Source organism: Pagrus pagrus (assembly GCF_965226575.1).
Source record: "Pagrus pagrus genome assembly, chromosome: 1".
In the NCBI taxonomy this organism is placed as follows: Eukaryota; Metazoa; Chordata; class Actinopteri; order Spariformes; family Sparidae; genus Pagrus; species Pagrus pagrus.
This window is the reverse complement of record NC_140185.1, coordinates 31,933,452-31,948,599: the sequence shown is the minus strand read 5'-3', so window position 1 is coordinate 31,948,599 and position 15,148 is coordinate 31,933,452. Positions and strand designations below refer to the sequence as shown.

The following is a 15,148-nucleotide window of genomic DNA, read 5'->3' as shown; positions in this document are numbered from 1 at the left end:
GAGAGATTGCAGTACGCCATCTTTAAACCCCACAAGAGGCCAGCTACAGTTGTACACCGGGATGAAAAACACTGTCCCTTCCGCGGGATTTAAGTTCAGATCGCGGGGCTGGTATGATTGTTCTCCGGTGAAATAACCTCTAGAGACCTGTCCGATGGGACTGTGAGGAGACGGTCACGGGACACCGCGCAGAGCCTTAAACTGTTGTAATCGTAGGCAGACAACAACAATAGACGGAAAGACAACAACAACGGACTAGCTCGCTAACTCGCTAGCTAGCATCTTTGCCAAAGCGCTGCGCTGTTTTCAAATGCTAACCGAAGCTAGCTAACGTTAGCTACTAAGTACATCAGCAAATCTGTCCGGTTGCGCTGGAATTTGACCGGACGCTGTTTATAGCTGGTACTCGGTGCCCAGCTACATCTACCGGGGCAGTCCGTCACCTCTTTGCTACTCCTTCATCCATTCTGTACTGAATTCGTGTTGTGGCTTTAGCTAGCTAAAAGCTAAGTCCCGACTTCTCCCCCTCCCCAGCGGCCCAGCCGGAGATGCGTGGAAGATGTCGGTGTCGGGGCTGAAGGCCGAACTGAAGTTTTTGGAGTCCATTTTTGATCCAAACCACGAACGCTTCAGGATCATTGACTGGAAGCCTGACGAGCTGAGCTGCCAGTTTAATGTAACTGGAGAAAAGCTGTTAATAATCCACTGTAACATAACGGTAAGGGGGCCAGAAACACAAGTGCCGGGATTTATACACTTCCCTTGTTGGTCGTTAGCGAGCTAAAGTTAGCTTGGGTAACCTGCTAGCCAGGTAGCAGGCTACCTCCACAACTGTACAATCTGACGCTATGCGGGACAGGTTTTGCGTAGTTTCATAAGCCAGTGTCAGTGGGAGCTTAACGGGCTTGGTGGGGGTTTGTTGTTCTGGCAATCCAACATTAAAACTGCGCTGATAAGCTACCCTAGCTGTGGGCTAACGTTGCACTCTGAATGCTAATGTTGTCAACCCAGATTTTACATCGTTCGTTCACTCTTGTTTAACCCTGCCACACGCATGTAAATAGGTCAGATGTGTCGATGTAACTGTCTCGTTTTCTGTCATCTTCAGGAATCTTATCCATCTACGCCGCCGATATGGTTTGTGGACTCTGATGACCCGAGCTTGACGCAAGTTTTGGAGAGGTTGGAAGATGTGAGAAAAGGCAGCACCCTGGTGGGTATCCTAACTGGCTTGTTTCACTGTGTCACTGAGGAGATCTTGACGATTTTGATATACTGCTGTCGATGTATTATTTACTGCGATGGTTAGCCTTAGAAACCTCTGTCATCGAGGATGCTGCCCTCAACATACACACACACAGGTTTTGTGGTGGTGTGAGTGCTCACGACAACACGGACATTATCTTGTGATGCAGCAATCAAGTCAGCAAAAATGACTAAGGAGATCATTTTACTGCCCCGGTTATGTTAAAACAGAGATGGGCTGCAGCAGTGAGGCTTTCATAATGTGTTTGAGACTGATTGAGAAGACTTCACTTTATTTGACTTGAGTAAATTGCTTGGCTAAACAAGTATTGACCAGGGCGCCTCTCAGCAGGAGCTTTTTCTTTGCATTATTGTGACATAATGCCGTCCTGCTGTGTTGAGCCTCATCAGCTGCAGACAGATAATTTTCCTTCACTTTGGACTGTGATTTATTTCGCCAGCTGCTTATTTAGATGTGTTAGGCACTATATTCAGTCAGAATTAGATTTTTATAATGGCATTATAGACAATATTTAATTAAATGTTTGTTTTTTTCTTGTAGGATTTGCGCTATGTTGAACTAGTGTTTTGCCACTTTAGTGTTAAATGAGCGTTAAGTGTTTTATCAGCCTTCAAGCATAAACAAGCAGCTTGTATGTGCTGCTTAAAAGTGTGTGACTTTGCATGCAGGGAGTCGGATGAATGTTTATAACTGGCACGTACAGACACTCAGGTTTCCGGCAGACCAAACGGTCGTGTCATTAGCTTATTGGGACGACCTTTGGGGCAAAAAGTCCGTGACTGGCAGATTCTTATGTAAAAGTACGTGCAGTGTGACATCCTGAGCTTAGTTAGCCTACTTATTCATGCAGCTCTGTTTGTAGGACACACAAAAAATAGCTTTTTATAGAAGTGCTGTCAGCTTTTTTGGACAGAAGACTTTTTTTTTGTTGTTTGCAGTTTGCACCATGACTTCATCTACACTCAGTTAAAGAATACAACATTGTTGATTGTTGATGAACTCCTGTGGATAGATAAGATCTGTATATTTTCTTGCTGTTGTGCAGATGTTTATGCAGTACCCTATATCTGAACTGCACCAAATTTGAGAATGCATAACACACCAGCTGATAGCATCTTAATGACTGTGTCGCCTGACTCCTTTTGTATGAGTGCACGCAATGTCAGTGCTTCTGCTTTTACTTGCAGTGCTTCTTAAATACGTGTTGTATGTTTAAATCTGCACTTTGAAGTCATATGTGAATAACTGGCTCTAACTTTAATAGATTTTACATTATTCCACAGTTGTGGTTTGAATGCCCTTCAACACAGTGCTTGATGAATGTCATTATTCCTTTTGTTGTATACAATCATGAATTGCTACTTCTGCATTCAGATACGTGTATTAAACCACATTCAAACCGACTGGCATTTTATTTACACTACAATCTGCGATTGTTAATGTTTGCGATGGTGTTTCTGCCACGTGGCATCGCTTTGTAGCTGCGTTTGCAGTATTAAATGGTTGATCTAACTCTGTTTTGTGGTTTGTTTTTCCTAGCTTTTGCAGCAGTTGAAGAAACTCATTTGTGATCTTTGTCGGCTGTATAACCTTCCCCAACATCCAGATGTGGAGATGCTGGACCAGCCCCTCCCTGCAGGCCCTGTGGGACAAGACCGAAAGGCAAGGCTGTCTAGTTAGCTCCTGTCGAATACCTCCCCAGGGCATGGAATGGTGCCGCCTGCATTTAACCTGTATTTGATTACTTTTTAAGGAATCGTATTTAAATCTGTATATCTAATATCCCCTTCAAAACTACTTATTCTCAATAATGAAACAGCAGCTAACAGAGGGCCGTGGTGATTTGTGTGAAATTGTTCTCTAAGCTGATCAATAGGCTCTTCCTGTGGTCATGGTCAGTAAAAGGTGTTTGGATCTTATGTAAAATAAAAAGAGCTTAGTGAGTAAACCTTCCTTCAGACCACTTTATGCATCTTGACTTAATGCCTTGTTTGTGGTGTGTGTGTGTATAGCATGGGACAGAGGAGGTCACATCTGAAGAAGAGGAGGAAGAGGAGATGGGAGAGGTAAGTTATCATCTTTGACCTAAACAGCTTATGTGATGCTCTGTGGAGGTTGTGCTAGATGTTCTGTAATAAAACTCTTGTGTATTTTCCTCACATCTTAGTCACACATCAGGAGTGTTTAGGCTGTTTTTTGCATTCTTGTATGACACAGAATGTGTTTTTGGAAAGCATAAAATGTTATTAAGATGCCAATTACTCACGCGATTATTGTCTTTAGAGTTTGAGGTGATTAAGATCAACTCACCCTGGATATTGACTGTGTCAGTGTTTTTCTTTGTTACACTGTTATTGTCATCAACAAGGACATTTCATCACATCTTTTCACCTGATTCTGTTTTTAATCCTTGAGCTGTTTTTTTTATGTTGCATGTACTGCTGGAGAATCTGAAGACAGTATTTTTAAAATCTCAAATCTGAACCAACAGGACATAGAGGATCTGGACCACTATGAAATGAAAGAGGAGGAGCCTGTGGACGGGAAAAAATCAGAGGATGACGGTATCGAGAAGGAAAATCTGGCCATCCTGGAGAAGATCCGAAAGAACCAGAGGCAGGACCACTTAAATGTAAGTCTTGATTCAGTGAAGTACAGGTCTTTTTGAGGAGCTTATGGTTGATAACATATTATCTGGGACCTAACTTTACACCTTTTGCAGTTGATGTTAAAGTCTACATTTTAGTGTATACATTATTTATGTTTGCCCATGGTTTGCCCTTTTTAGGCAGTGATGGGACATTTAATACATACAATATGTCTGACAGTATGGACTATGACTCTTCTTTGTCAGCGTGCACCTCTGTCGAACCTATACATCTTTAGATATATAAAGATATGTTTAGAAATACATCTTCAGGTTTGTCTTAGCGTCTGTCGCTCTTGGCAGCATAAACTTAGACAAAGATGTGTTTTTCTTCAGTGATGGGCTCTCAACTTGCTCATCATCCTGTTCAATGGCTCAGCTCTGAGGCTGTCTCTGTATCTAAAATGTGTCAAAAATACAATAACTTCCTAACTATGGATTCAATTTAGCATGTTTTCATGCATTTCTTTTACTGTTTTTTTTTACTGATATAAATCCTGATGTGTAGTAGAAATAAAGCTTTCTCTTTGATGTCGGCCCACCTTAAGTACAGATGACAGGTTTACCTTCACAGGGAATTGCAAAGCACTGTGTTCTTGGTCTTGATTGTTACAGTTGTTTTGTGTCTTGCAGGGAGCTGTGTCTGGTTCAGTGCAAGCCTCTGACCGTCTGATGAAGGAGCTTAGAGAGATCTATAGGTCTCAGAGTTACAAGACAGGTACGCACACTGCTCAAAAGGCCGGCTCTGATGCAGAGCGGAGCAAACGCATGCAAATAACTCTTCTAAAACTAGCACACAAACTCCCACACACACTAATCACCAATTCTATCCTCTTGATGCGACAGACAACATTTGGTGAACGTCAAGCCATACTGTTTTACATGATCAGAGATAAATATGTAAGAGGAAGTTATGTTATGCAGAATTCAAAGGTACTTGGCTCTTTGTGACTTTTGCTTATGAGGTCAGCTCCGCCCTCAGCTGGGTGTGGTGGCAGAACTGTAGGTTACTACACTCTTTGCTGTTATTTGCACGTGTGCATTGCATGCTTTAGTAATGGCTATAGGCACACTGACACACTTTCCACAGCAGCTTAACAAAGAAAAATGATACTCTTGGAAAGAGTTTTTAAGACCTAGACAGAGAAATGGGTGTACAAATCCCTCAGCTTTTGAGCAAGGCTTTAAATAATTGCCACTCAATTATCTTGTACTATGAGAGTGGAGGCACCAGTTGAAATACATTTTTATGTTTTTCTTTACTGCATCCACCATTTAGTTGCAGAATACAAAAGAGATTGGATACTTACATTGAGAGACGTCTCTGAGGACTACCATTTAATCTTTTTTTCCCTTTTTTTTCTGGCAGGCATCTACTCAGTCGAGCTTGTCAACGACAGCCTGTATGAATGGCACGTCAAACTAAGGACGTAAGTTACTTGGGGATCTTGTGTCGAGCATTACTTTCTTTTTCTCTGTGTTGGCATAAACACAGACTGATTGCATCATTTAATGACCAACAGGGTGGATCCAGATAGCCCCTTGCACAGTGATTTACAAGTCCTAAAGGAAAAGGAAGGAATGGATTACATTTTACTAAACTTCTCATATAAAGTGAGTAAAATTGACTCTGCGTTGATGAAAATGAGACACCATTTAGGAGTCTTTGAAGCTGGTCAATTAATGTTTTTTGCCGGTCATCTCTACAGGATAATTTCCCCTTTGATCCACCGTTTGTCCGGGTGGTTTCGCCTGTGCTTTCTGGAGGGTGAGTTCATTTAGCTGATACACTTTTCACACTGTATTCCATCTATCCCTATGGACCATTTTCAAGTGTCCTTTTCTTTAGGAAGACAGCTTCTTTGTGTTGTTGTGATACCTCTTTCTCTGATCATTTGTTTTTCCTGTCCTTGTGTTCAGTTACGTTCTTGGAGGAGGTGCCCTGTGCATGGAACTTCTCACCAAACAGGTTTGTCAAAGCCACATTTTTTTTAAAACCTTAAATTAAAGCAATACAGCGCTGTATAATTTGAATTGTATTCATATCTGTTTTTAAAACATACTCTCAGTGACACTGGGTTTCCTGATTGCAGGGCTGGAGCAGTGCCTATTCCATTGAGTCTGTCATCATGCAGATCAATGCCACTTTAGTCAAAGGAAAAGCCAGAGTGCAGTTTGGAGCCAATAAAGTAAGTGAGGAAGCACTAGAGGTTTCATTTCAAGTCAGGAAATGTCCTGTGATAATGCTGAGCTCACATTATGAGTGATGTCGACCACAGTGACAGTGCTCTGACACAGACACCTGGTTCTCTGGCTCTTAATGTGTTTGTGGAGTCGGGTGGGAGGTGCAGTGTGTCATCAGCGGGGACGGCCACTGTAGAGGCTTTGTCTTTTTGTGCTGCAGTTTGCATTTGGTTTCACTTGTACTTGTGTTTTTGGTTTTTTTTGTAATGACACCTAATCTGACTGCAGGCTTCTCTCTGAGTTTGATATGTGAAGTAATGAGGAAACATAAATTTATATTTAGTCCCGCTCAGAAGCGTAGTCTCATAGATGCAAATCCCATTTCTGTGTTACTAGCTTCCCCCCCCAATCCATTAAATGCTTGGTGAGCATTACATGCAGCCATGATTAAAATATATTTACATGTTAAAGTCTGTATTGTTTCCATGGAAGAGGTATTTTCCCTCTGACAGCCGCTACTGAAATCCTTTTTTTTATATATATAAACTGGGAACCATGGATAAATGGATCATAGCTTTTTCAAGGCTTTTTATCAAAAGTTGAACCCCTCACAGTTTTCACCTCAATGCCTAACAGAAGTTTGACGTCTGTGTGGTGCTGGAGGGGAAAGTACTTGTTCAGGGATTTTTTAAACTCAGGGAGTTTTTCTGAATTGTACATGTACCACTTAAAGATCAACACAGTGACCTGGGTTAAACCTGCTTGTTTGCTGTCCGTTTTAATAAGTCAACACATGTTAGACAACCTGCTGTCAGGTCCTGTCTCACCCAGGGTTAAGCATCCACTTAAGTATGAAAAGGTGGACATGTAGCTTATTTAAGAATCGTTCATGAAATATAGTTTATACCACTTTTATACCTGTTGGTGTGTAGAGGAGAGGAGTGAGACATCTTGATTTGTTACTGATATTGTTGAGAGTCAGGCAGCCGATGAGGCTCAGACCACACAGAAGCCACAAACAACAGTTACTTTTTTATCTTTCAAACTCGGCGGCATCAATGTGTTCCAGCGCTGCTTGACAGAGACGGATGGAAAATTATTAACAAGCCAACGGCTTTTACCTCAACACACGTCATGGCATCGCGCCTGAAAAGGAAAGTAAATTATTGTGTTCACCCGGAGGATGTGTCCACATCATAGCCGAGCTGGAGGTGATAAATACACGCGACTACTGCAGGGTTAATTGAGTAAATCCTGATAATTTACATTCATATTGAACACAAAAGCCAGATGTTGGCAAGTGTAAGTGGGTTTCTTTTGCCAGTTCGAAAGGGGTATTACACAGTGTAAATCCAAAGAGTTAACTTTTAACTAAGCCATATTTCCATGGTAATGAACCATTGACAAACCATTGACCTAAAAAGAGGAAAATATATCTCATAACTTGTAACTTGGTTTGCTAACAATTTTGTGGAGTAGCCAGTAAGGTAGGAAAGTTTGCAAAAACCACAGTAACATCTTGGTACAAGCTTTTTACCAGTGCAGGCATGCAAGTCATTTTTGTTGCTCTACTATGAGCCTGACTGACTAGTTGGCAGAAGTACTGAGCTCTGACACATTACAAAACCACAGCAGCCCAACTATGCTACAGTTAAGACTTTATTTTATTGGATATTAACCACTCCTAGTGACATGTCCTTGTTACTGTCGAATTCTCCCAGAGTAAAATGTTTTTTTTTCTTGCTGGAGTGAAGGTGGCTGAGCTGTTTTAGCGGCCATGCTAATTAGTTTGAAAACGGTCTTTAGTCGCAAGTCAGGGCAAATGAGTCCTACCTAACAGCTGAGAACTAGACAGCATTATTCAGTGGATGAATTTTAATCTCTATGATCAAACTAATAGTCTTCAGACAAAGTCCTTCAGGTTTGAAACTCAAAGTGAACCTGTATCATATAGATTTGTACAAACTCTTGTGTAATTTGGTGGTTAAGCAGTCGTGTGGAGAACTAAAGGTCTGCTGTGAATGGTAATGACCAGGTGTGCGTGAAAGCAGTCTGCTACGAATGGTCAAACAAGGGCAGAATGTGTGTTCATTATCGTGCACCACACACTGGGTACTGTTCTTAAAATGAGAGATAGTTAGATAAGCTTTTCTTTCCTTATAGAAAACAGCTGTCACTGCTATTTCTTGATCTGTACAGTCATCATAAACACTCTAAGGTTGACTTCATTTTCATTCTTTTAATGCAGAACCAGTACAATCTCGCCAGAGCACAGCAGTCCTACAAATCCCTGGTTCAGATCCACGAAAAGAACGGTGAGTGTTTTTTTTGTCTCGGGTTTCATACGGAGGGCATTACTGACCTTGTTTACTGAAACCAAATCCCTCCCATGCATCAAAGCTGAGCAAAATTAGTGCTTGTAGTCTTGTGTATGGACCAAACATGGACAACATGTAGTCTCCATTCTTAGTCAATTTGTGACTGGTATAGTGGTTCTAGGGCTTTATACAAGGAGGCTATAGGTACACCATGCTTGTGATGAGGCAACACTATTCACTTGTTACTGACACTAGTTCATATTTCATGTTTACCATTATTTACACTTGGGTCAATAAGAGCTTTTACCTTAACAGGAGGCCGCTGTTCATTTTAGAGGTCTTATTGGAGCCTAGTGTTACGCAAGTGTTTGTTACAGTATATGAATACTGAAGTGTGTAAACGTCTGTTTATCCTCCTTGTTGTAGAGTAATGTTTGTGTACACGACTCTTGATAAACAGATTTGATTCAAAAAAGTAAACAAACTCGACTATTCAGACCTTTTGCCTGAAGCTAAAAATCTGCTGGTTTCAGGAGAGTGTAACATGAAGAAGCAAGACAAATTTTCAGCCTAATCTATTCTGTGTATGTGTTTTTTAAACCTGACAGTAAATATCTGCTAATTTGAACTAAACTGTATAATGGGAGAGAAGTTGAACAGCTGATATTATTTATTGCTGGTTTATTTAGATTCATAGTAAATTATTTTATAGTAGCAAAGTCCTTTTTTAAGGCAAGGTTGCCACTCGGCATCCATCTTGGCAACGCCCAGAGGCAGTTATCTCGGGCTAACAAGACCAGGCCCCTATCTAAATGAAAGGGGAGAGCCAGAACTTCAATTTTAATGGTCACTGGTACATAAAATATATGGACATGTATAGAATCACAAGTCAAATCTGATGAAAACCAGTTAATTGAATGCGACTTTAATTATAGTTGATACTTATTTACAAGCATGGCTGAAAAAGAAAATGATTATAGTCTTGGTCGAAATCCAAAAATATGCAGCGACATAAAATGGACAACAGAAGCAGAAAGATCAGAGTCAACATTCACATTGGAAAGTTTACTTTATTTGAGGCACAGCACTGGTAAGTCAGTGGCTCAGAGTTGGTCATTAATGCAGGTTTTTGTTGTTGTCCTTGACCTCTGTGCAAACACCTCACTGCATTTTAAAAACCAGAACTGCAGGTGAAAATATGTAAATTACTTTTACTCTGTCAGGCTACATTGAGCTTTATTCCTTTGTAGCAAAATACAAAAGTTGAGAGCCAAAAGCCTGGCTGAGCTTTTTTTTTTTTACAATTCTGAATCATATGAGCCCTTGGGTCTTACCACTGAACACTTTACTGGTGCTTTGGTTCTTGCACTTACTAGACCTGTTTCTAAGGTACAAGCCAGTGAGGCAGACAACAATGCACATGCAAAATCATCTAATGTAATCCTGGTATCATGGTGACAATTGATTGGTTATGTCAGTCTTTCTAATCGTGCGTTATTTTTTCTTTAGGCTGGTACACACCCCCAAAGGAGGACGGCTAAAACAGACTCTTGCCTTTCCTGCACTGGGACCACATGTCTTCGATTTTCTTTTTTTTTTCTCCTTCTTTTTATTCCCCTTGCGACCAATACTTTTTTTTTTTTTTTTGTCCTGCAAACCATTTTGTTCTCTACATGAGAGTTTGAACTCCAAACCAAATTCCTCATCCAGCGACCACCCTGATACTAGCACATAACACAGACACACACGCCCCTACCTGAAACCTACATCCAAGCTCATCGGCTACTCGCAAGGGTGTCTTCTCTTCAGATATTTATCTCTCTGTACATCTGTTGTCTTTTACAAGCTCATTTTTTTTCATCGCGACATTCATCCCGTACTCCAGGAAAACGGTGGACTAAATATGGTGTAAAGTCACCCTTTGGTTTCGGCGTTGAGCATGCCAAGGTTACTTGCTGGCTGTGAGTTGAAAGGTGTGGCATGGCTTTTATCCAGCTGTCTGACGCTCCGGGCGCCGGACACTGCCTCTCTGGCCACAGACTGGATCTGAGAATGGCATGCGACATGCCCTGATGTGATGCAGTGGTGGCTGGGAAGGACATTTAAATTGCTGGTGGTGGGAAGACCTGATGCCTCTTCTCTCCATGGACGGCCTCTGTAATATTGTGCTCATGTATTATCTTTGTAATGCCAAGATCCCTCCTCTGGAGTAACATGCTTCTGAGGCTCGCTTGCTTTCAAACCTCTTATCTTTTAAAGCTTGAAGCCCTGAGGTGGGGGAGGAAGATAAAGAGACTTTTGCAGCCTGGGGTGGGACAGCCCATAATGGAAGAACAGCATCCTGCTGATGCTTCAAAGTTTGGAGACCACTGTCATCATCATCGCAACCAGCAACTGGACAACTCCCTGCAGGAGAGGTTTGGTGTGTGGCTAGGCTGGCAACACAAGAAACATGACCAGGCAAAGCAGGGGCGTGTTTGGATTTGATCACACTGTAATGTAGTTGATTTTAACTCCACGTGTAAACATGTAAATTTGTATTTCTGCAAAAGGATTTAATTGTTTATAATGTAACCTTGTCTGGGTCTTCGGCTGGGCAGAGACTGTATTACTATATACCCTTGACTATTAACAGCAGGGGCACTGCAAGACCCATTTAGAATAAGAAAAAGTTGCTTCATGGATACTCTTGCAGAAGGAAACAAAAGTACGCCATGTTCTTATGTAAGCTTAATGACTACTGCGGTTTTGTTGTTTGTTTTTATATTGATTTGTAATCCTCATGTTATTGGCGACATTGACCGTACCATTCCCCTTTATTTGATGGCACCTCTTAACTACAATGGCCGTAACAATAATGGCACAGACACAGCTGTTTTCTGGCATTCCAGAGGTTTGGCTTTTCATATCTAATCACTCAAACCGGATGAACCTCAGTAAGGCTATGCAGTGAAGACACAGTCTCGTGGAGTTTTGTTGTACTGAAGAAAAATTAGTCTTAACAGCTTAACCGTGTAGTCACCTGCTTAGTTCTTGTAGCTGGTTCACATCCTGAGCACTTTGCCAATCCTGCAGTCCTAACAGTCTGAGGAAGAAAAAGAAAAAAAAAAAAAAGTGACCTTTACCTTCTGACTTTTCCTTGACCTCATGGCTGGGTGTAAAACTGCAGCCAGAGTTTCAAAATTCACAGCAATAGTCTCGACGATATACCTTCTGGCTTCACACCTGGGAAGATCGACTGGAGTCTGTTCCGTTTCCAGAATCTCTGTGTAGGTTTGATAAATATTTGTTCCCATTTGCCACAGGAAAGGACCCAGCTCTTCCCATTACCACCTCTCTGGTTACTATTCATAACCACTCTCAGCACTGCTGTACCCCTCAGCGTGCCGGGTCTTTGATGTAATGTGAATAATATGCAGAAAAACTGTGTGGAGCATTCCAATTAATGCAGTTACACGTTTGTTGTGGGTGTTCTATTGTGTGGTTACTTGCATTGTTTTAAGTATATTGTCCTGAAAAACCAGCATAGAAAGCTTAGTTATGCTAATTCATACAGTCATTCCTCATGTTTTTTGAGTTTTTAGAATTTTTCTCAGTGATATTAACCTCAGTCACACCAGTATCTTCAAAACAGGTAGAGATGGGTATAAAATTACACTTGTTCACATTCAGCACGCGTCTGGCATTTGTTTAGACTCGCAGGGTGTGTACAACAAGTGTCGTCCTCCTTTCTTGTTTCACCACAAGCGAAATCTCATCGTGGGCTATGAATCATCGGCATGGTTGTAAGTTTGTGCTTCCATCGCTAACGTACTAATCACTTCACTCTGGTCACATCGCCCACCCCTGCATTCTCTGGAGAAGCAAACTCAGGAATACATACCGCACACTCGAATTTGCAAAGGATTGCTTCAGAATATCGTCACGAAAACCCAAGATTGAATGTGTCAGTGTATTTTTTGGGCCATTTAAAAAATGATGTTTTACCAGGTTGGCATCTCAGCGTGTTTTGCCGTTGACTTGCGCACACATAGAATTTCAGAATGCTGTTGAGGTTGATTAAATAATTAATAGGCAAGTTTTTGGATTGATCGGATCCGTGGGATTCGCTCCCACCCTCACATTATCCTGCGCTTGATGAGGGGTTCAGAACATGTCTACCCTGTCTCTTTGATATTGCTGTATTTTGCATGTCAATATTATCAATGGGTGTTTTTTTCCCCCCCCAAGCTACTGAAGGCAAAGGGTGGTTGGGAAGGGTGGTTTTAAAAAGACTAGATGTATCCATTTTTCATGAATTGTTTACTTAACTTCCTACATCAGCGCACAGGATAATTTCTCCATGTGTGCTGCTTATCGAACCAGGTCAGATAATATATGACACACGTGGACTTGCAAAGACATCCTACCTGCTTGGATTACCTTTTTAAAAGATGCCAGGACTCCCAACAAAAGTAGCAGTTCAGATTGGTGTGCCATCAGAACAATTGTAAGCTCACAACTTGAACCTGACCTTTGGAATAACGGTGTACCCGAGTCTGTTGTGCACTGAATAACAGCTTCTCTTACACCAAACTCACGTCGTCTGACTAACAAAAAAACCTTCTCTGCTTTGGTGAGCGAAATTTTGGGTCTGAGGTCTGAATTAGCCTGATTCTGGGTTCTTTACCTTGCTTCATTAACTGCAGTGGCCGGGTTATAAAGTTATGCACTGTTAGCATGCTTTGGTTTGGTTTCATTTTTTTCCATTGCAAGGGTGATTTTGACCATGTAAAATAATTTGTAAACTTGCATCAAGTTTATGAATAAAGAATTTTATGAAATATCTCCTCATTCTGTTCTAGTGAACGATGTTCATCAGTAGCAAATACAAAACTGTGTTTCCTGGATGAGTGATCTATCCAAAATCTCTCTGGTATTAAATTAAAATGTATCACTCCTAAATATTAGCAGTTAAAAGTATTGATTAGCAAGCTGATTTTGAGCTTTTGGGTCAAATGCACATCATACAAACTTTACTGTAGTTTTGGCAGATGCTTTTGTCCAAGGTAACTTTCATTTGTTCCACGAGGTGCCTGGGATTGAACCACCAACCTACTATTAATGTACACATCCTGGCACAGATCCTGGCCTCTGCAGGAAATGTATTTCTTGTGTTTTCCAGTAGATGGTGTTCTCTCCCAGAAGATCGAGATGTCAGTTTTTGTCTGTCAACATCCTGGGGTGCATCTGTCCTTGCTCTATTTGCCTCAGGAGCTGAGCTAGTGCACTTGAGGCAGTGCCCCTCTGGTTTGCTTCCTTGATCTAACTTAAAGGATAAAACCTTATTTCCTTTTTTAATTTTTCACCTGGAGCTCACAGTCTGTAAAATGCATAACTGTTGACTTAAACTCCATATATTCAATCCCATGTTGTCACAAATTATACCAGCTATTGACTTAATACTTAAAGCCAAAGCATTACAACTCCGACATGATCATTGAAAACGAATGCCCTGATCATGCAGCTAAATGGGAGGCTCAGCAGGTGCATTTCATTTCAGGTGTGTAGCAACTCAGATGCATGACCATCATCATGACAGGAAACACCAGTGGTGGAAAGAGTACTGAAAATCTGTACTCAAGTATGAGTAAAACAATTGGTATTAAAATAATAACTAAAAGTATTAAGTATTCTTCCCAAACACTACTCAGCATACTAGTTACTTTTTAAGCATTGATGTTTGATGCATTATCAATAGCAGGCATTCAATCAAAGGGGTTTCTGTTTCATTGATCTGTGATTATATAAGCTTGCTGGCTACAAAAATGCAGATGACATTTTTAGGTATAGTTCAAATTGTACTCAGCATTCAATTATGATTTTAAAAGTAACAAAGTCGATTACATGGTGCAACGCATACTCAAGTATGAATACAATTACAGACTTGAAAAAAAAACTCATAAAGGTGTAAGTACCCAACAACATTACTTAATTACATTATTAAAGTCATTTGAGTAGCTGTAATCAGTTACTTCCTCCCCTGGGAAGTACAATAAATGGTCTCAATGTAGGTCTCATAAATCTGTTAAACCAATGACAACAAGACCCGAGATAGAGCGAGTGCAGTTTGTTCAGAGGGTAGTGGATCGGGTGAACCTGAGGAGTTCAGGGTCCGCGGGTTGCACTGGGTAAAAAAATCTGTTTTGTGTTGGTGGGCAGTGATTTATAGCGGCTTCCTGAGGGTAACAGCTGGAACAGGTGGTGTGCTGGGTGAGTGGGATGAACAGATTTTTTCCTCCCTAGTTTTTGTACAAATAGATTATCTTTTGTCAATGCCCACCACCTACTTATGGGTTGTTGGCTTTCCACTGTCTGTATGTGTGTGTGTGTGTGTACTTGTACTTGCTACATAGTGAGGACTGTCCAGGATAATCAACAGTTTGAGGACACTTTTGGAAAGTGGGGACACTTTGGCCAGTCCTTACAATTTCAAAGGCCTGTTTGAAGGGTGGTAATTTGTTTTTTGATTTAGGTTCTATTAGGTTTAAATGTGATGGTTAAGGTTAAGTTAAGGGGCCAGGAAATGCATTATGTCAAGGAGGGTCCTCACAAGTATAGAATAACAAGATTATGTGTGCGTGCATGTTATAAGTCACCACTAGATGGTATTGGAGCACTCTTGTAACCCCGGGCTATTTTTTTTTCAGTCACTGGTGACAGTTACGAACTTGTGTCTGCTTGTAACATCAG

The 15,148-nt window shown here is 41.1% G+C and overlaps 1 protein-coding gene across 1 annotated transcript; it reads left to right on the top strand.

The window, feature by feature from the left end:
• Positions 1 to 13,239, top strand: LOC311257808 (ubiquitin-conjugating enzyme E2 Q2-like). The gene is made up of 14 exons (XM_084353703.1): positions 1 to 434; positions 535 to 718; positions 1,109 to 1,213; positions 2,807 to 2,929; positions 3,280 to 3,333; positions 3,759 to 3,899; positions 4,548 to 4,632; positions 5,284 to 5,344; positions 5,438 to 5,528; positions 5,624 to 5,682; positions 5,835 to 5,883; positions 6,008 to 6,103; positions 8,347 to 8,413; positions 9,926 to 13,239. Exons 2-14 carry the CDS (start codon positions 560 to 562, stop codon positions 9,955 to 9,957), a joined length of 1,122 nt encoding a protein of 373 aa, XP_084209829.1. The 5' UTR covers positions 1 to 434; positions 535 to 559; the 3' UTR covers positions 9,958 to 13,239.
• The last annotated feature ends 1,909 nt before the right edge of the window (positions 13,240 to 15,148 follow it).

What these genes read in the sequence shown, in the direction of transcription:
- LOC311257808 (XM_084353703.1), top strand. Translation starts at nt 560, where the DNA reads ATGTCGGTGTCGGGGCTGAAGGCCGAACTGAAGTTTTTGGAGTCCATT. An exon ending in AGAGGCAGGACCACTTAAAT is followed by an intron (nt 3,900 to 4,547) that starts GTAAGTCTTGAT and finishes TGTGTCTTGCAG; the next exon opens with GGAGCTGTGTCTGGTTCAGT. An exon ending in TACTAAACTTCTCATATAAA is followed by an intron (nt 5,529 to 5,623) that starts GTGAGTAAAATT and finishes TCATCTCTACAG; the next exon opens with GATAATTTCCCCTTTGATCC.